This window comes from Pleurodeles waltl, chromosome 3_1 (assembly GCF_031143425.1).
Source record: "Pleurodeles waltl isolate 20211129_DDA chromosome 3_1, aPleWal1.hap1.20221129, whole genome shotgun sequence".
Taxonomy (NCBI): domain Eukaryota; kingdom Metazoa; phylum Chordata; class Amphibia; order Caudata; family Salamandridae; genus Pleurodeles; species Pleurodeles waltl.
This window is the reverse complement of record NC_090440.1, coordinates 1,954,418,638-1,954,438,737: the sequence shown is the minus strand read 5'-3', so window position 1 is coordinate 1,954,438,737 and position 20,100 is coordinate 1,954,418,638. Positions and strand designations below refer to the sequence as shown.

Below are 20,100 nucleotides of genomic sequence, written 5' to 3'. Positions count from 1 at the left end.
TGGGATTTGGATCGTGACCCAGGTTACAATGATGAAAGGTGAATTAGACCAAAGCTCCCAACGCTCTCTGTATTGCCTGCACTACTTTTCCCCAGTAGTTCACCATATTTCGGCACTTCTATGTAGAAAATTCAACATTTCAACGAGTTATCTGATATTCTATATAGCAGTGCTGAAGTCAAGTATCGCCTGTACATAACCATCACACGTGCAAATCTAGCATTGCTCGACACACGTTTATTAAATGCCAGGAACCGGCTCCATTCTTTATCGGTTACAGCTCCCTCAATATTTGCCTCCCGATATGCGCGCACCCCCACAGAGCCTTTGAAGCACTGACAGCTGTAGGTTTCCCTCTTTCCTCAACAGTTGAACTAGGGCCTCTAACCTAACAAAGTCCTTGCCACTTCCTGTGAAACCCTCCAACGTGTTGCGAGCAGCCCTGGTCAGCCTTGAGTACACTTGTTCTGAAGCAATCAGGAGCTTCCTTGAATGTCACAAAAGCATCACCCAAAAACAGATCTCCCATTGTACTGCAACATCCCTGTATCCAAAAAAAACCACAGATGATTCTCGGCTCAGCTTTCGGGAGTATGGGAGTCCCCATACCTCACCTTCCACTGAGAATGCAGTGGAGTTTTTGTCACCCTCTTTTGTCACCCATTCCCAGAAGGGCCCCATCAGCCAGACCCAAGTGCATTCTCCAGACACGGTCTCTCGTGAAACTTCTGTGGACAATCCAAAGACGTATCCCAATGGCATCCTGTCAAAAAAGACTATTATCTATTAAAAGACACGCCCAAACAACCCCACCCCCCAAAGACAATGAAGTTGTGCTGCCATACAGTGGCACTCGAAGTCTGGCAGGGCCCTCTGGTCTCAGAGCAATTTCAGGACATTTAGTCAAACCCTAGTTCAGAGCCAGGCTATATCAATTTGGTTAGCATCTTAACAATCTTTTTAAATTGTGATATTGGTAGCAGGCCCACCACTCTCTGAAACAAACAGAGGAACCTGGGGGCATGATCATCTTTGCAATGGCCACTCTGCTTTCAGAGGTAATGGTAAAGTAGTCCAGACAGGATGGAGCATTTCACCCTACTGATGCCCCCACCAAAATTAAGATCATCTCAGTGTCTCTAGGTGCATAATTACTATACCTAATAATTTTAATACTCTGGGTTGCAATTCGAACTCCAGATCTGGAAGTTTGTTTTCTCCTCTGTTTACCATTCCTCCTGGTGGGTACAACCTTGATTTTGACGAGTTGGTGCACAGACTCAAAAGGTCCTCAAGTTCTTCCATTATGCCCACTAGTTTGGGGTCCATCTACTGGGGTTTTATTTTGATTCCTTAATTGTTTTTCCACATGAAACTTACAGCCAGTGATTAGGGGAGCACTTTACATACACAAATAAATACGATACATTTAACAAATCACCATACACCACCCAGCACTATCTTTAGTGCTTTCGTATCCATGGACTTGTCAGCTCAGTGGGAAATGGCAGCAGGGGGCATTAGTGCACAAGGCCTATTGTTTTTGTGTCCTCATATCCCAGGCACTGCACTTTAGCTTCCCTGACTGCCCTCTGCTGCCAGGCAAGAAGGAGGAGGGAGGGCGGGTAGGGGAAGGTGGGAGGGGGGGGGGGGGTTCCAAGCCTGAAACAAGGACGGAGCAGGGATAGGAGCTCTTACCAAAAGTAGTGCTTCCAGTTGGTTTATGTAGATCTCTTCACTGGCCAGGAATCCAGAGAGGACAAGCTTTCTCATCACCAGACCCTTCTCAGAGTCATTCTCGCCCTAAGGGGAAAAAATGAAAATCATTAATTGAGATTCAAGACATCATGCTCTTGTCTAACGTTACAAACACTAGTGTGATGCATGTCAAGCACAATGTCTATTAGCTGATGAAGGACACTGCTGTGCTGTCAGTACTGCAGCTCAATAGGGAGTAGTGGATGGGTGCAGAGATAATTTACGATCTAGAAGTGGAAGAGCTGGGGGACACTGAACATATCCCTTATCATTGACCACTAATGGACAGTGGACCAATGGCATTCACTGAGTCCTGACAGTGAGCCTGCAGCCTTACTCTGTCACTATGAGAATAAGATCAATATTTCTCTCTTCTGTTCGAGGACAAGGGAACACGTTGCATGAACATTTTCTCCAAAGTGATCTATCTCGAGTGTCTGAACTCTGCAGCACAACCAGTGAAGTTCAGTGTGTCCAAAGTCTGCAGGGGAGAAGGTCTGACCACAGCATTAAACCAGAAGCTTAGTTGAAGCAGGCCAGAGAAATTGGGTTGAATACCTTTTTAAAATAAAAGCTCAACTTGTAAAACCACGACCATAATTTGAATACAGTGGCTGGCTTCTATGGGCCAGATGTACGAAGCCATTTAGTATTTCTTAACGGACCAAATCGTTATTTCATGCTGTTAATAAATGCTAAATGGGCTTTTCATTCCTACAAAAGCCTCTACGCGGTCACAAATTGAGATTTCTACATTGCAGAAATCGTAATTTGAGACCCCCCTAAATAGGAAATTGCAAAAAAGGATTACCTACTTGCGATTCCTATGCACATGTACAAAGCATTTCCTAAATGAGAATTGGGCATTTAAGAAATGCTATTACCATCAAGTCCAAGTTGATGGCGACCAAGTGCAATTTAAAACAAGCATTTGCAATGCAATGGGTCTCGCATTTGCTCGAATTAGAGTTATTAGCATTGTAAACTTCTAACCGGTCTTTTCTTGCCACATAAATTGAAAATAAAAAGTAAAATAGTTTCACATACGTGAGCCGATTCACAGCGTCATGGCCGCCATGAGCATCAGTGTGAAGGAGAGACACAAAAAGAAAAAAGGTCACTTGCAGTCAAACTTATCGGCAAAAGTGCAATTCGCCTTGTAACAGGGGTGATGGCCAAGGCGGTAACAAAACCTCCTCAAGGAGGGACAAACGTAAACCATTTACCAATGTCAAAGGATTTTTGAAGGAAAAGCCCACGAACGAGTGGTAGTGATGGGTGTTTGGTGGGTGTTGTTAAAAGCCCTGATACATACCAACACGTCGGAAAAGCAGTGCTTTCGCGCTGCTATGCTTGACCTAAAAAGCACCCAAAGATGTTTTTTTGAAAGTGCAATAGAGCGCACACATGCCCCTATGGCATATGTGTGCTCTACATGTGCACCACTATTTTTGGGGTGCATCACAGGGGCCTTATTCCCATAGCCATCCATGGTTTAGCATTTCCAAAATAGTGAATAGGAAATCACCATTTTGAAAATGCTAAACCAGCCCATTGGAACAAATTAAATAGGATCTCCTTTTTGCGATTTCCTAATAGCGATTCCTACTCTGTAGGAATTGCTATTAGGAAATCGGATATTTCAGACATATCATTTTGCATTTTCTAAATAGCGATTTCTAAGGAGTCGTTATTTAGGAAATGCAAAATTGCATTTTTGTTTATCTGGTCCTATATTCTGAAGGAGGCGGTTCCCTAGAACACCGTGTGAATTTAACACAGTGAGGACTTTGGAAGACATTACTGTACTGTACTAATGCACCTCACATACAATGAATAATGTATTTTGCATAAGTAAACTCAGCAGATGAAAATGCAAACAGTTATGTAGAAAGCCCGCAGTCAGACCTCGCTCAGGAACACCGGCCCAGGGACAAACGCATCTATGGCCTCCTTTGTTCTTTGTCTGAGTCTTGAACCCACAACGACTCTACATTGTGCAGCGGGTGCACATGTTTGCATACGGAAAGGTCACTATACCCACAACGAGACAGATTTTGCATCTTTCCAAGGTGAACAAAAAAATAATGTCAATAAAATGGAATCACAGTATTTACGGTAAAAGCATCATGTTATTAAATATGTCAATGTGAATTTGCCCTCTGGCAGCACGTGCGAGCCCGCCGGCAGTGCATGTGCATCTATGTGTGGACTAGCCACCTAGCAGCTTGCGTGCTTAACCTGCAGCAATGTATGCGATCTATGTGTGCGGATGTGTGAGGGAGACACCTCTAACAGTGTGTGTGGGCAGCACACTATCAACTTGCGTGTGAGCATGCGTTCTTGTAACATGTGTGGGTTGCCCTCTAGCAGCACCCACTAGTCTGTCCTCTACCACTGTACATCTGCAACCCACCTCTAGCAGCATTTCAATTGCTGTCTTCATATACCTAGAGTTATGACTGAAAAAACTAAAATGCCAAACCTTCAGTTCCATGTTCAGGAACAAGTGATCGTTTGGGGAGTCATTTTCGATCATTTGGAACAAATAATTTGCCTATGTCTTCCCTCGGTTGCCCCTGCTTCCACACACCATAAGCAGACTACAGGCAAGTTATACAAAAATTATCCCAATGCTCACCAACTGGGCACAGCAGATATGGTACATAATTCAGCTACAGATGTGGATTCAACACTATTGAACCCCTCAAGTCACATTCCTGAACACTGTCCAGAGATTCAGGCAGAAGATTCCAACACACCCCAGACTCTGTATCTAACAGTATGGCCCTCATTACAACCTCGGCGGTCTTTTCAAAAGACCTCCAGGGCTGCGGGGGCCAGAATACCGCCAGTGCTGGCGGTATTTCTGGCTCCCTATTACGACTTTTCCGCTGGCCCAGCGGAAATGTCACATCAACAATGCTGCCGGCTCGTAATAGAGCCGGCGGCAATGCTGATGTGCAGCGGGTGCAGTTGCACCCGTTGCACATTTCACTGCCCGAAATGCGCGACAGGGCTATGCCTGGGGGCCCCTGCACTACCCATGCCAAGTGCATGGGCAGTGCAGGGGCCCCCAGGGGCACCCCAAGTCCCCCTTACTGCCAGCCTTTCCATGGCGGTATTTACCACCATGGCCAGGCTGGCGGTCATGGACTCAGGTGGAAGCCTGGCGGTATAGTGGAGGGGCCGGCGGTATGGTTGTGGCTATTGCGCCACGGTCATAATAGCTGGGGGAACATCGCCAGCCTGTTGGGGGTGTTACCGCCGGCCACCAAGGTCATAATGAGGCCCTATGTCTACTATAATCTTAGATTTGGGAAGTCTTCATCCACCACAAGATATGCATGAAGTAGAAGGTTAGACCTGTGACCTACTGAATTAGGGTTTCCTTCTGGTGTGGAGATGATAGTTTGCAACTATTAACTAGTCACACACACAATACCACCATTCCTCCTTCATTGGGGAAAATCCTGCCTATAGCACATCAGAGAGGGTGCAAGAAGCGGCCCGTTTGCGTTAGAGGAAAACAGTTGGCAACGACACGCCACTATCCGCCCCTTAAGGGTCTGTAAAGAAAGTTATCATTGATCAGGAGCAAAACAATCTGGGATTTGTACTCCACAAATCTACTTGGAACTCCGAATAAACACTTAAGTTGAAGCCTGAATGGTTCCATTTTGCCTTTGGAAGGAAACCAATTGATCTGTTCCTTCAAGAGGTTAGAGTCTCACAAGCAGGAGCTGTAATGTATTGTATTAAATTGCTTTCAATACCTGGCCCTTAAAAATAAGCAGGGAAAGGTCTTACCTTCTCGTACTCGGATATCCCTTAAATTCCAGGTTAGGAGCCAGGTTTCCTAGTTAATGTGCAACCTCCATTTGATGGGAAGAAAGCACATGCGTATCCTCTCCTTTATGTGGAAAGATCATTTTTAGATTTACATAACATACCGAATCTATTTTCTTTTTAATGCAAACCTAAGACACTACTGTTTTACCTTGTTACTGGGGCATCCGTAGGGGCAGGTGGCAAACTCCACTCCGCAGGCAGAGTTTGCACAGTTTTGCCACTACACTTGGAGCATGGAGTTCAGCAAAAACAAAACTCCTCCAACCGCCGGCGGAGCAGAATTTACCACTGTGCTATAGTATAACCCCGGTGTGTTGAGCCGCAGGAGTGAGTTACTAGTCTAGTATTTACTGGCACCAGGCTCAGATGGCTGCCATTATAAATACCAGTGCATCCGTATTCATTGTTGTCAGATTTCGGTTTCTATGTTTTTTTCATCTCCCTTCCCAATCAGATGGGAAACGTGGCTCGGCTACTCAGGCCGGAGAAACCAGTTGCTGTCCTGGGGTAGTCCTGGCACAGCGGTCTGTAACAGAGGAAGAGTTGCTCAGCACAGCCATGTTCTGTGGCAGCGGCAGGTGCGGATGCGAGCAAGCAGTGCTGAGAGGCGTGAAGGGCGCTTGCCTCTCAGTGAGTGAGGCACTTTGAAAGACGGGGTGTTTACTCTGAACAAGCACCGTATCAAGCCTCCGACCCTGGAGGCTGCACGACGCGCTTTATTGTGGGCAGGTCGCTGTGATATCCCACTCCCTCCTCTTCTCGTGGGATGTCCGGATGAATGTGGCATTTTGTTCTTGGGAAAGGTGATGGGGTCTCGCATCTCCTTGAGGTGGCCAGAGTAGCGCTGTGTTTTGCATTTCATACTCGATTCCTGTGGTTGAGCGCGTGTTGGACTGAGGAGTTTTTATGCCTTTACAGAGCGTTTGTTTGAGAGACTGGTGTGAGGCCCCACTTTTCCTAAAAGTTATTTTCATTGCACCGCTGCAGCTGTGTGCAGAGTCTGCAAAAAGTCAGCAATCTCTTCCAGTAGAGGGTGACCCTTTCACGTGAAAGTTAATAGCTGAGTCGTTGGGGTGGTGGGGGGCGTCTGGAAAACAATGGGGAAAGGAGACACCAACGGTGCGTGTGAAAGTAACGCTTTGTTGTAAAAACATGCCGAGGTCATCCTCATTTCCACGTGGTGTACACGGAATGTACACAGAGTGGCACTGCTAAACTCACCCTTGTGAGAAACTTCAGCAGTTTTTTTTTCTCAATTTGCCACAAATCGAACCCTTGCTACGACGATCAGAAGTTTCCGCATTTACCGAGCGCTAATGACACCTGCCGGACGTGAGATACTACCAGGGATTCATATATTTAAGGATGGCGAGCATTACTCCGCCCACCAGTGGACCTCTGTGGAATTCGGTGAAGTTTTCCCGTAGCTCCACGGAATTCCATGCAGTGAAACTCCACGCACTCCGCCCTGGCCTAGACATAAGATGACTAAGCCAGGTTGGTGCCTAAAGCTGTGCACCCTGAATATTGACCCCCAGAACATCAATGGGACACAATATTGGGGGCAAACTATCCCAAAAAAATATTGACAGGCAAGTCTAGATTTTCTATACCTAACTACACATATATATACCTATGTGACATGTATATCCTCAAGGTACGTAGAGGTGGAGTTAGGGATCGAAAATCTATAGTTACCCATATGAACTTATCTTTTTAGATTTTGCCCCTTGATATTCTGTCCTCAATATTCTTGTGCCACAATATTCTAGAGGTCGATATTCAGTGGTACAAACACAACAGTGGTTGTAACAAGCATTAAGCAAATGCCTTTTATAGTTTTTCAATCAAGTCAGCTGTACAGCATTGAAAAGTAATGCAGTCTTCAAAAAATGCAAATGTCCACCATTTGAGATGATTCATTCAATAGATTCTTCTCAAGGAAGATGGCGTTCATTGTAGCGTGGTGACAGGCAGGTCTGGGTGACTGTGGTCAGAAGAGCCATATTTAAAACTGCATGTGAAGTAGTGACAATATGGACACATCCAACTTCAACCAAAGCTGATAAAGACTTTCACTTTAAGTAGATTGTCCAATGGACTTTCATTCCCCACTTTTGCCTCCTTGGCCATGCAGCAAATCCACTGATCTGAAATCTCACTAAAGTGTTCACTGCTCATTAATGCCGTTCAGTGAAATACCAGAACAAGGTACAGGTAAAGGGGCTAGAGCTACTGGAGAGCCTACATACGGAGCAGTGCCTCCAAAGAAGGTGATCACAAGATTTGAAAGTGACAGTCACAGAACCTAGAGCCATCACAAACATGCAAAGCTGGCGGTGGAAGCACATAGTCAATGGAGCATGGAACTATGAAGGACTAAGAACCACAGTGGGAAAAAATCAAACCACTGGTATCACCAGAATGTCATCTTCAAGAAATAAAAGCACTCTGACTAACTGGGCTGGTACAACCTCAAGATCTGGTAGCTCCGAGAACTGGTACCACTGCAGCAGCTTAAGTGTCCCATGACTCAGAGCCACAGTAACTGGATGACACTCCTACAGACCTAAGAACTGGCACCACAGTCGCCTTACAATTCCTTGCTCCAGTATATACCCATTGTCACAACATGTGGAACTACCAAGGGCTTATAGAGTAACAGAAGAGATTACATAGGAACAGAAGCTAAAGGCACCACAGAATGAATTCCATCACCTTGAATTTCTTACATGGCCACTGCAACCGGTCCCATCATGGACCCCTAGAGTCAGAGCCTGATACTACCAAAGCCTGTTTGATCTATACAATCTAGTGCACCACAGACTTACTGAAGGATGCACCAAGGTGTCACAAAGTAGCTGGAACCATGGGACTTTGCATTGTTGTTATGAAGTGGTGCAAGTTGAATGGCCAACATAATTTCATTCAGCCTCACCCAGTTCCTTTATCAAACTTGGAAAGGAGTGGAGTACCTGTACTGCTTTCTTATCACCAACCTGTGCACCTACGATTGTTTGTCTAACGAGGCCAGGGAATGGTCAAACAGCCAGAAGCCTGAGTAAATATACAATGCACCTGACGTGAGGTTCCTTCATCACACCATCCTCCATCCTCGGTGCTGTGCAAAATTATTCCTCTGAGCCAGCACTGTACCTGATCTAGCCAGCAATACACCAGAGAGTCAAGGGAGACAAAGGAAGATGGAGAAGGATGAGTGAGAGGTGCAGAGAGTCCTTCTGTATCTGCCTGTTGGAGCCTCTTGCACATTGAGTTTCCTCTTGGAGACCCTCCCGAAACACTTATGCTTTTTAAGAATATGCCCATCTTTGAGAAACATGTTTTAACAATTGTTTGTTCATGATCCAGTACTAAAATAATAAACTGCCAAAAGTGATCTCACAAACGTACAATGACTACTCAAATCAAAACACTAACGGAAGCTGTGTTTCTCTTTAATTCTTAATGTCAAGTTGTTCCTGAGGAGTAAGACACAATTTTAAACCTAGGTGAGGGAAACTATCTTTGTCGTCTTTAATGTATAGTTAGATAAATTATTTAAACTTCCATGTTGCGCACAAGCACTCAGAGGGAGCAAGGTTACTGACCCATTTATAGAGTTTTCATTATAGAACAAGCTATCTCATGGCCTTGTGTACAAATGAACTCTAAAATCCAGCTGGGCCTAGAACAACAAGTGTAACTAAAACTACAAAATAATGGATACCTTTAAGCCAAACATCAGTTCAGGAGAGGGTTTATAGATCCCACCTGGTTTTGTAAGATAAGAGAGAAGCCCTATTGATTCAGCCAGGTCAAAAGGTGCAGGGCCTCTTGGCAGAGAGCCAGGACCTCAGATCGCCCTGCTTGTTGCAATGCCACATGATGGTGGTGTTGTGCATGAGTACCTGAAACAGCCTCCCCTTAAAAGATAACAGGAACATTTTCAATGTCAAGCGAATGGCCCACAACTCCAATACTTTGCTATGGAGACGGGGCTCAACTGGAGACCAGAGTCCTCTGATCTCATCGGGGACGCAGCAGTGACCCATCTGTCATCATTATCACGTCTGGGTGAGATGGGGTAGGGAGCGGCATCTGGCACTGGTCCACTTGTGGTAGAGCAGCCACCACTGCAGATCTTTTTCAATCTACTTCAAACCTAGATGACATCCGACAGATAACCTTGGTGCTTGGCCCAGTGAGACTTCAGATTCTACTGCAAAGCCTGCATACGCCAAGTTGCATTTTTGACAGGCATGATAGTAGTCCATGAAGCCTCAAAGTCATCCTCACTGGAACCCAAGAATGATGTTGAATTGTCAGGATCATTGACCTATTGTCCTGAAGTCATCATACCAGAGGGAAGGCTTGAGAGTCCACCATATTCAGGTTGGCTTTGGTGAAAATGAGCTGCTGTGACTAAGTTAAGTGTGACTTCAGCACATTGATTATGAACCCTAAAAATGTAAGGAGGTTCGCCATTGTCTGAAGGTGGTTCATGACTGACTGTGGCGAATCTGCCTTCAACAGCCAATAGTCAAGTTAAGGTAAAACTGCTATCCCTAACCTCCAAAGGTAGGCTGTTACAACCGCCATCACCTTGGTGAATAACAAAGAGGCAATGGTGAGGTTGAAAGGGAGCACAGCAAACTGAAAAGGCTTGTTGAGCACCTTGAATGAAAAGTAGCATCTTTGGACCTGGAGAATGGGGGTATGGAAATAAGCATCATGCAGATCCAACATCATCCAGTATCCTAGTTCCAGGGCTGATAGAACATGGGTCAGAGTGAGCATCTTGAATTTGTCATTCTGCTGGAAGAAATTGAGGGGTTGAAGATCTAATATAGGATGAAGGCCTCTGCCTTTATTCAGCACTAGGAAATAATAAGAATAACACCGAGTCCCGCTCTCGGGCCGTGACCCTCTCTACATATGGCTCCTTTCTAGGGAAGGGTGCCTGAACTTCTGTTGCAAAATGGACAAATGGTCCTCCCAAAGTCATGCTCATGTGGGTGGATGTTATGGCTTTCCACCCATAGATGCTGGTGCCTGCTGGTGTGGACGTTGACTGTCAGGTCTCCTACCCTGAAAAAATAGGGGGGTGTGCTGCGGAGGCAGTGGGCCTCAATGCTGTCTGAAGGCAACGCTTCTAGTGATGCCTCGAAGGGGGCACATTGTTGCAGATATTGCTTTCAAGGTGTAGAAAGACATAGGGAGTGTGCAGTAGTTCTACTCTCTTTAAAAAAACTTGAGGACAGAGTCAACCTAATCACCTGTGATAGCTGTCATAAGTGATAATCATGAGTGATGCCAGAACATAACCAGAGAAGCCCATGGATATCATCCACAAGTGGAGCTTGAGCGCCACGCTAGTGCTAATTGCTGTACCTAAACAGTCTGTCATAGCTAGCCCTGACTGGATGAAGCACTTGGCAACATCCAAGAAATCTCAAATGGTCTGTGGCAAACTGGAATGAAATTCTTCCAGAACTGCTGGTAAGATCTCAGCAACCGAGTCCCACGGTGCATGGGAGTACCTGCCCAACAAACAGCTGGCATTGTCTAGCCCTCACATCAGTCTAGTGGAGGAGAACATCCTCCTCCCAAATGCCTCATGTCTTTCTGACTATCTGTTTGAGGGAGTAGTGTGGAAAGAATTGGGGTCAACCCTATAGTGGAGGCCTGTACCACCAGGCTTTCTAGAGTGGGGTACTGAATTAGGAACGGAGGGGACTCTGTGTCAACGTGCCACCTGTTTGTTTATGGGTGGGCAAGAGCAGGGTTCGTTCCAGGTGCCCATGAGGGTGTCAGTCAGGGCCTCATTTAAGAGCAGTAGGGGTACAGACAAGGACTGTCCAAGTTTCAACACTTCAGTGAGAACGTTGGATTTTACCTCATCGGAAGGTAATTGTACATCCAAGACATCAGCCACCTAACTAATGATCAGGGCAAATAAAGCAGACCCTTCTGTGGCAGGGCCAGGGGAAGAAGGCAGTCCTATGCCAGGGGGAAGTGTCCAGCCCATTGACCTTTTGTAGGTCTATACAAACATTATCATCTTGTGGGGAGACTCTGTACCCACCATCATCATCATCATGGTTGGCTTTGGTCAGAGCCCAATCCTAACAGTTGTTGGAGCACTAGAGGACAGTCCTAAGCCAAGGCTCTGTCCTATCAGAGTCAGAACATATTGCGGCCAGGCGCTCAGGAACTGAGCTCGAGTGTGGCTTCGGCTGAGATTGAAATACATTTTTCTTGAAGTCGGATATGACAATAGGATCAACAGCCTCCTCCTATGTCGAAGTGGCAGAACTAGTATGGACCAAGGTGCCTGGTGTGAAGTTGGAATGAGAGTGAGAGTGAGAGCCCAAAGGGGGTTCAGGAAGCACCAATGGGGCTGAGAGTGGACTTGCGTGTGGTAACCGAATGGAAACCTCAATGTATCCATGAATCCTAAAAATGCACCAGAAAGAGCCGGTAAGGTGCAGAAGATTCAGAGCGTGGCTTCCTTGAATTCCTTGACCTATTGTGGCAGCTATAACAGACGTAGAAATTTGGGGAGCACAGGAATCAACTGGGAATCAGTTCCTCAGAAGGGCACCTTGAGTACAAATGAGGGGCCTTTGATGTCCTTGCGGCTTCCCAGATGGAGAGTGATGAGGCTGGAACAAAATCCGCTTGAACTATGAGTTTCTTTTTAGTTTTAGTCTTGGACAAAGACTTGGATTCGGAGGGTAGCCTGTTGTGGGGACCAGCCTCAAGATTAAGGAACAGGTCAGTGTCCTTACCTTCGAGTGGAAATGATACTTATGAGACTTCCTCTGTTGCTCGGCTTGGTGATTCACGATTTTTTCTGGGTGCATCAGGGCGCACTCCTCGAAAAGCTTGGAGTCTTGACCTGACCCCCAATACTAGAAACCCACCTTGTGGGGATCTGTCACAGACATCTCTATATGACAGTCCCTACAATGCTTAAACTCTGTAGTTTTTTGGGAGGTGACATGCCCTCTTTACACATTGAATAGGATTTAAAAAGAGTAAAAAGCTCATCAACTGACAGGAAAAAGTAGGAGCTAGCTCCGGATTCATGTATGAAGGTGGGGAAAGGAAGGCATGGACAGCAGCATGCTCGGGTAGCACCTACATATGGCCCCAATCATGGAGCAGAGACTTCCGGATCCAGTCTTGCACACAAGGATATTCTAAAGGTGTATAATCTGCAGTTAAAAGTATCCATCAGAATATCACTTTTTCCTATTTCCAACCAATTTTCCCCTGAGCAAACTGTGACCAGATTTATTCTGGCAAAATCTGCACAAGGAAAACAGCTGGGTGCAGTAAATCTGAACAATTTGTGATCCTAATTTAGGTGCAAGATATAGTTTGCACCCGAATCGGTATTATAGAGATGTAGTACTAAAGCCCTTAGGGTAGAAAGAAAGAAAACCTTCATCTTTTTTTTAATCACCCCTGTAAAGTTTAAGCAGCAGTTATGCAGAAATAGTTCCTTTGTTTTAAAATAATGTAGGTCAGACGTGAAGAGTCTTTTTATTAGATTTGATTGTAGCCAACTGGATATTATCCAGAGCTCGATCATCCATTGAAATGAAAAGGGTATTGTACTGCTCACAGGAACATTTGATCTCACTTCCCCTAGCAGGCTAACTACTGTGGGAATTTCTGAACGTCTAAATGGAGAGGTTTTAGAACTGAAGACAGGTTCATTCGGTTGTGATGTCATTGACAACCTTCCGTTTTTTGTCAAACAGGTCTCCACATCCTTTCATATATTTCAGTCCCAGGCAGTGTGAGTAGCTGGGTACTCGCACAGTTTTAGGTTAATGTTTCCAAGAGGAAAGTGTATGCTGCAAGGTGTTTAACAAATTAACAATACATTACTACATTGTACTATAATGAAGCGGCATTTATATAGCACCTCATACCCTGGAAAAAGCACCAAAGTGTATTAGCAGACAGGTAGCATGCTACACTGTGGGAGAATGCATGGTTGGAAAAATGTTGAACTCCATTGTGGCCTATGTGGGAACTGTTTCCATGTTGTGCGTAATTGACCTGAGCGGTGCTCATATCCTGACTTATGTCGCTGTACCTAAGCAAGTAGTGGATGGGCGAGGAGTGTAGAATTGAGTGCATGGAGTTAACATTGCTTTATTGTTGTTTCCGGTTGAAAATGTTTCTACAGATTCCACCCAGAAGCAACAGAGGAACCGCCCACAGCATGCACTGGATTCAAGCAGCCAAAGCAGCAGGAGCAGCAGGGGCGGCTCCTCCATTAGGGCGGAGGAGCGTCACACCCCATCCCCAAGCAACAGAAGCTGCAAGCCTTTCACCACGAAGGGATAATAAACTAGCTTTATTATCCCTTCATGATGGAAGGGGTGGGGCCCATGGGGTGAGGAGCACCGAGGGGATTGGTGGGCACTCCCCTCAGAGCGCATGTGTGTTTGGCCGGCTGTCATGGGCCAGCCAAACACACATGCTCTGTAGGCTCTCTCCAGCCCAGCAACACGGTTGCTAGGCTGGACAGAGCCTGCACAGGCTCCCAGTCTGTCTTGGAGCGCCCCAAGCCAATCCTGATGCTGCTTTGAGCAGCGGCAGGATTGCCGGCAGGGCAGGCTGGGAGCATGCCTGTAGCCTGAGGAGATGGAGGACAGGTGCGGCGAGAAGCGGGTACGTTTATTTTATTTTCCTTTAATAAATTTTGTGGCCAAGCATTGCGCATGCCCCCCATCCCCTGCTCAATGATGCGAGCTGCGACTGCAAAGCAGATGATATTTGAAGTCACCAGAGGCGGGAGCAGCAGAAGAGTAAAACACAAGCATAAAATGGTTACATACAGCTAGGTTAAATGCTGTATAGGCTTCATTCAGGAGCAAACGTGGAGCAGCACACAACATGCACTGCTTACAGGCAGCCATGTGAATGCTCGGTAGACTAATCCCGAAGGGGATGTGAGCAATCAAGAGGCATGCTCTGGCTACAGGCAGGCAGGGCAGATACTCCACAGCATCTAGAAATTGAGTGTTGAATGAACTAGACTCTTGCACTGGATACAGGGAGGCCAGAAAGCCAATCTTTAGGCTCCACCCACGAGCAACCACAGTAAACCACAGCAGTGCCCAGACGAAATATAGCCATGCTAAAAAGCTTCTTAAAGTCTACCAAGGAGTGACAAAGGATGAAACCAAGTCATGCACTGGTTATAGATGGCCATGGTAAAAATATCTGAAAAGGTCATCCTGAAGTGATTGCGAAGGAACTCACAGATATGCATAAGAGAAAGTCAACCACAGTAAATGCTATTTACAGACAGCCTCGCCTCAATGCATTGTCTGTTTACACACAACCAGCGTAAAGGCCCGATGGACTACGCTCAAGGGAAAACAGAGCAGCCCACAACATGCAGGGGTTACAGGTAGCCAGGATAAATGGTCTATAGGTGTCACCCCAAGAGCTACAGGTTACTGATCTGCACGCATGTACTAGATACAGGCAGCTTGGGCAAGAAGCCCTACACGGGCCACCATAACCCCAGGAAGTAAACCTAGTAAGTATCAGGCGGTTTTCCCGACTCATGTTGATCATAAAGATGTAATATTATAACATTTATGGGGAGGGAGAATGGAAGGAAGTAGACAAAGTTAAGAAAACAGTGGCAAAGCGAGAACTCAGGGATGAAAAGGAGGCTGGAACAGTGAGGTAACGAGATAGGAACACAGAGCGGTGGGATAAAGACGTCAGCTGTAACCGTGACAAGGTAGCACTGGCGTTTAGCAATACTAGCATTCGGAAAAAGTAGCGATGCACTCCTAAAAAAACAAGGTGGGACCCTAAACATTTTATTCCGTTTACATATTTTACAAATAAAGCACTACATTCGCTTGGGGAAAATGGGCTTGCACTCGTCTGGTGAATACAACTGTAATTCAAAACATTCAAAAAGTAACCTGATCGGAGGTAATCCTAAATCACTGGGCATTGTTGGGCCTGCTTGGGAGGTACAAACTTTTTACTCCAAGAAATTAAAATATTGAAGAAAAAACGATCAAAACTGCACGAATTAAAAAAAAAAAAAAAAAACATACTTTCTCAAGGTTTGGGGAATTATGTCTAAATGAATACCCACTCAATGCTGCTACATTTTTAACTCCTAATACTACCTCGAAGCACACTCCACCTACTTTAGTGCTTTCACATCGTTTTAGGTGCTGAAAAATACAGATGTTACTTTCTCAAAGGAGACTCTGCAATAAAAAACTCTTTAGAATAATAATCTGAGACGGAAGGTCCCAAGACTTTCTCTTTGACTGCGAACGGAGGAGATCCTTTGTGCATTTACTTTCCTCGCATACAACAGGTCAGAGAGATGTTGTGGTCACAGGGTGCATCTTGAACTGGGATAGACTCAAACGTCTACAAACGAGTACTGGAGAGTCCTGCCTGCAGACACTAAGCAGGTTATTTTTACCTTGCTTGGCAGCTGGGCGCTTAGAAGTACCCAGAAAAGGAAAAGGCCAGGAACTGAGAAACACAAGAGCTAAAGGGAAAAGTACAGCAGAAGAAATGTTGACAACTGCAATCAAGCAAAACATATGGCGTCCGTGTAGCAAGTGACTTGTAAGCCTGGGAATCAAAGCCCAATTCCAAAACATAAAAAAGCTTTGAGAAAGTTTTACCAAATTTTATTCAACTGCTACTGGAACTCCAGACGTGACCCGCTACCCCCGAAGATATCTCGACCTGCCAGCACAGAAGTAAGCATAAACTGAAGACCGAGAAAGGAGCCAACAGAAGCCAATATTGTTTACATATCACATGCGTATAGGGTCTCAAAGTGTCCACGTCCATAGCTATATAAAACAATAAAAAGAAACACACAATTTAATAGGATGAAAGCCACAGCATCCACAGGGTAACCATGCACAGCCAACACTGGAGTTGCTCAACGGAGAGTGCAACATTCTCCCAGACAGTATTCCCAGGGTATAATATGGCACCTTGAGAAGGTAGTGGTCAGTTAAATGTAACTGGGTGGAGAAGAGTGTTATTGTGGGGGAGGAGGGGGTGGAGGGGTCATGTCTTATGTACCTGACATACAACTGTGTCTGAGATTTTGAGTTCCGAGACACAAACATGGCCCCATCTGGAATGTGTGAACCTACAACCCCCTCCCCTCAAACTGCCATTTTGCCACTGAGTGCGTGCATTCAGTCCACTGACTGGAAGAAGGATGCAGTCAGTTCAATGCCACCAGCCTGAGTTCATGGCCATGCTGTAAAAAACAAAAATCACTCTTTTCCAGATCTGAAACAAAAATAGGTCAAGTTGGGAGGGGAAGAGGGGATGGCACCCATTTGCCAGCCATGGCATCTCACTTACCTACTGCAGTTTCTAGGACTTCAAAAAGAACCAATTTATGAGTTTGCAGGGGACTAGAATCCATTGAGGCGAAGAGTGCTTCCGCTTTGTTCCTGGGCCTGGAGGTTGACTGTCAAAACATGACCTTGCACCTTTTCCTCCTACCTGCAGTACGCCTCCCAGACTGGGCAATGCAGCAGAATACATTGCCTGTCACCCATGCCTTCAGTAATCCATAGGCTGCAATGCTCAACTCCAAACCCTGCTGCCGCAGCACATCTTTTCTTCGGTATTGAGACTACAGCACATATTTCACACAGTTAAGACGCTGCAGCACCTAATTTACCCAGCTCTGGTACTGCATCACCATATCCACTGATCTGCATCACTGCTGCCGATTTACACAACATTTCCTGCTTCGGAGGCTGTGGTGCCTTCATTTAAGAGTCCTGCATCAGTACATGAACTGACCATTTGTTGAGCTGCGTCCTATAAACGCCTTTATCCTAACCTCTGCGTTAGTTAAAAACAAATCCCAGGGCGGAAGGGCATTACATTCCAAGACTGAGCAGACATCCCACGCCTGGTCCTCAGACTATAGTGACACTGACGTAATTTTGAGGCAAAAAAATTTATATTGCGGCACATTAATAATTGCGTCAGTAATTATTCTTAATTGCAGCATAGTAAGATTAATGTATTCCACCGCATGAGTAGGAACACGATATCCTCTTTTGGGTTTCTCATGCCAGCTTTTTGCTGGTAATAGACCCATCTTTGTTTCCTTTCTCTAACCACCTTCCACCAAACTCGTTCTAATGTATTCATTTAGGAGTTGTGTAGACTGCTGGTTGTCATTCTACAGTAGCTTGGAACTTGGTGCTTCTTCGTAACTGGATACCTACTTACAGCACCCAAAACCTTCTCAATCTTCTTCTCCATCCCTTTCCACTCTGCTCTAATTTAATTCTTCCATATGGAAGCCATGCCCGTCCATTTCAAATCTATACTGCAAGAGTCAACCTCCATCATCTCTACTGCCATCTATTCAACTTCAAGAGAAATGGACTGTCCTCAGCAGCCACGCATCCTAAACACAAAGGCAGTAGCCCTTACTGACCTCGAACACCGAATAAAGCGTCATGTCCACCTCAGAACCTGGATCCCCGAGGGGGTATGTATGCTGTGTGTTCCGCACAAGAACTGGATAAGGATACCCTGGTAGTGTGCTTTGCACAACAGATGTGGGAGGACGCAGCAGACCTACTGGCTGGAAGGGCGATGAAAAGCATGATTACTTTTACTATAACTACAAGAGTTACAGACCGGTGCAATAGTCACCTCAGCACCCAGAAGATTTATGCAACCCCAAAGAACGATATGTCGAGGGAAAGCAGCTTTTTGGAGGCGAGTGGGAAGAATCCTCCATAGAGCATTTAAGAACCAGAAGCATCATCTGACTTTAAAGGATAACAGGCAGTTCAGGCAGTTCTTGCACAATGATTGTGGACCTGTTGGTGTGGCTGTTGGCTTCCTGGACTGAGGTAGCTCTACCTAGCAAGATTTACTGGGTCTGAACATGTATGCCTCTTCCACCCTTGCCTCCCAGAACAAGATTAGACGTTCAGGGTAAGAGGCCCCCTGAGGTTTGAATGAAAAAAACTACTTTACGCTACATTTTCTTTAAGGGATCTGGCATTATTTTAGGGTAACAGGTCTATATGGATCATGAGGTTGAAGACTCTGTGGACTATATTAATCAGATAAGAACTTGGATGAGGAAGGGCTTGAGGAGGTAATGCAATTGTCATCTTCAATTTCTCTTCACTTTAGTACTCACAAACACTACCCTGCCTCCCATGAATAATTACCACGAATCTTAGCTGCACTTTGGTGCTGCCGAGTGGAGAATACCTCCTGGCACCCTCAAGGGGAAGGAAGAGGCCTGAAGGAGGCAGTTAAGATGAGCAGGACTCGGGCAGCCTTTGCTTGGGTAATACGGTGCCTGTAACAGGTTGACAGGCGTCATTATGTAAGTACTGAGATGATAAAGAGAAATATTGGAGTATTTACAGCAATTTATATGTGAACTGTAGGTAACCGCCATAATAAGCTCCTTTTTTCCAGCATGGACGCAAACCATCACTTCTGCCTCTAGCCGCTGTCACAATGGTCGCCGCAAACCTTAATGTGAATAAAATGGCTCCTTAAACTAACGCCTCAGGCGTCTCCCAACATTTCACTCTGTGTGTGATGTAAACACTTAACAGCCTTGACCTAACACAGCAACATGAATGGTGTTGGCTGCCTCATGTGTGGCACACAAACATTTCACTGCAATGGATTCCTGAGAGAAAAGATGTATAAATAAACACTCGTCATAATGAGAACACACAGCTACAAAATAAACTGAGAACAATACAGTGAAAATATCTTCCATTTGTCTAGTAATTTAAAAAAAGGGTTTGCAAAGACAGTAGCTTTGGAATTGCCTGCCAACCCACTGGCTTTGCAAATGCTTGTTTCTTTGTCGTGGTTTTTTTGTAAAATGTTATTGGTGAGTAATCATCCAGATCCTCATCAACCTAAAAATAATTTGGGTAAAATCGTAGATATTTTCAGTCTTTAAAGCACACATTCATAATAGTTCCTGAAACTAAGATAACTACTTTGTGTGTGGAAGGGTTCCTTGTGAAAGGGCAGATGTCGTTATGCGCAGTGAAGTTAGCCAATGACCAAAGTGGGCTGGCCAACTGTCCCATGCTGTATTCTCTTGTGGGTGGAATAAAAATGTGAATGACAATAGCACATCAATGGATGTAAATAGATGTAGAGGGCTGACTGAAAATCCAATAACAATATTAAAAACAAACATTGGCAAAGACAAATAGGTCTTGCCTATGCAAGAGCTATTGGCTTTGCCAATGTGTTCTAGCCATGTTCTACACCAGGGTGACTGCTGTTTAGCACGGCTAAAAGCTAGTGGCATGGAGAAGAGTGGTGTGGACTGTTGTAGAGTGGAATGGCCAAGAGTGTGGTAGAGTGGAGACCCAAAGAGTGACGTGTATTGGAGTGGCACAGTGTGGAGTCGTGCAGATTGGCGTGGAA

The 20,100-nt window shown here is 45.4% G+C and overlaps 1 protein-coding gene across 4 annotated transcripts in view; it reads right to left on the bottom strand.

The window, feature by feature from the left end:
* ABR (ABR activator of RhoGEF and GTPase) overlaps positions 1 to 20,100 on the bottom strand; it is an 826,710-nt gene that overhangs the window by 333,283 nt on the left and 473,327 nt on the right. For all 4 annotated transcript variants that reach the window (XM_069226275.1, XM_069226276.1, XM_069226277.1 and 1 more), the window contains one exon: positions 1,699 to 1,803. In XM_069226275.1, the coding sequence (XP_069082376.1) occupies positions 1,699 to 1,803 (105 nt within the window). The remainder of the gene's footprint in view (positions 1 to 1,698; positions 1,804 to 20,100) is intronic.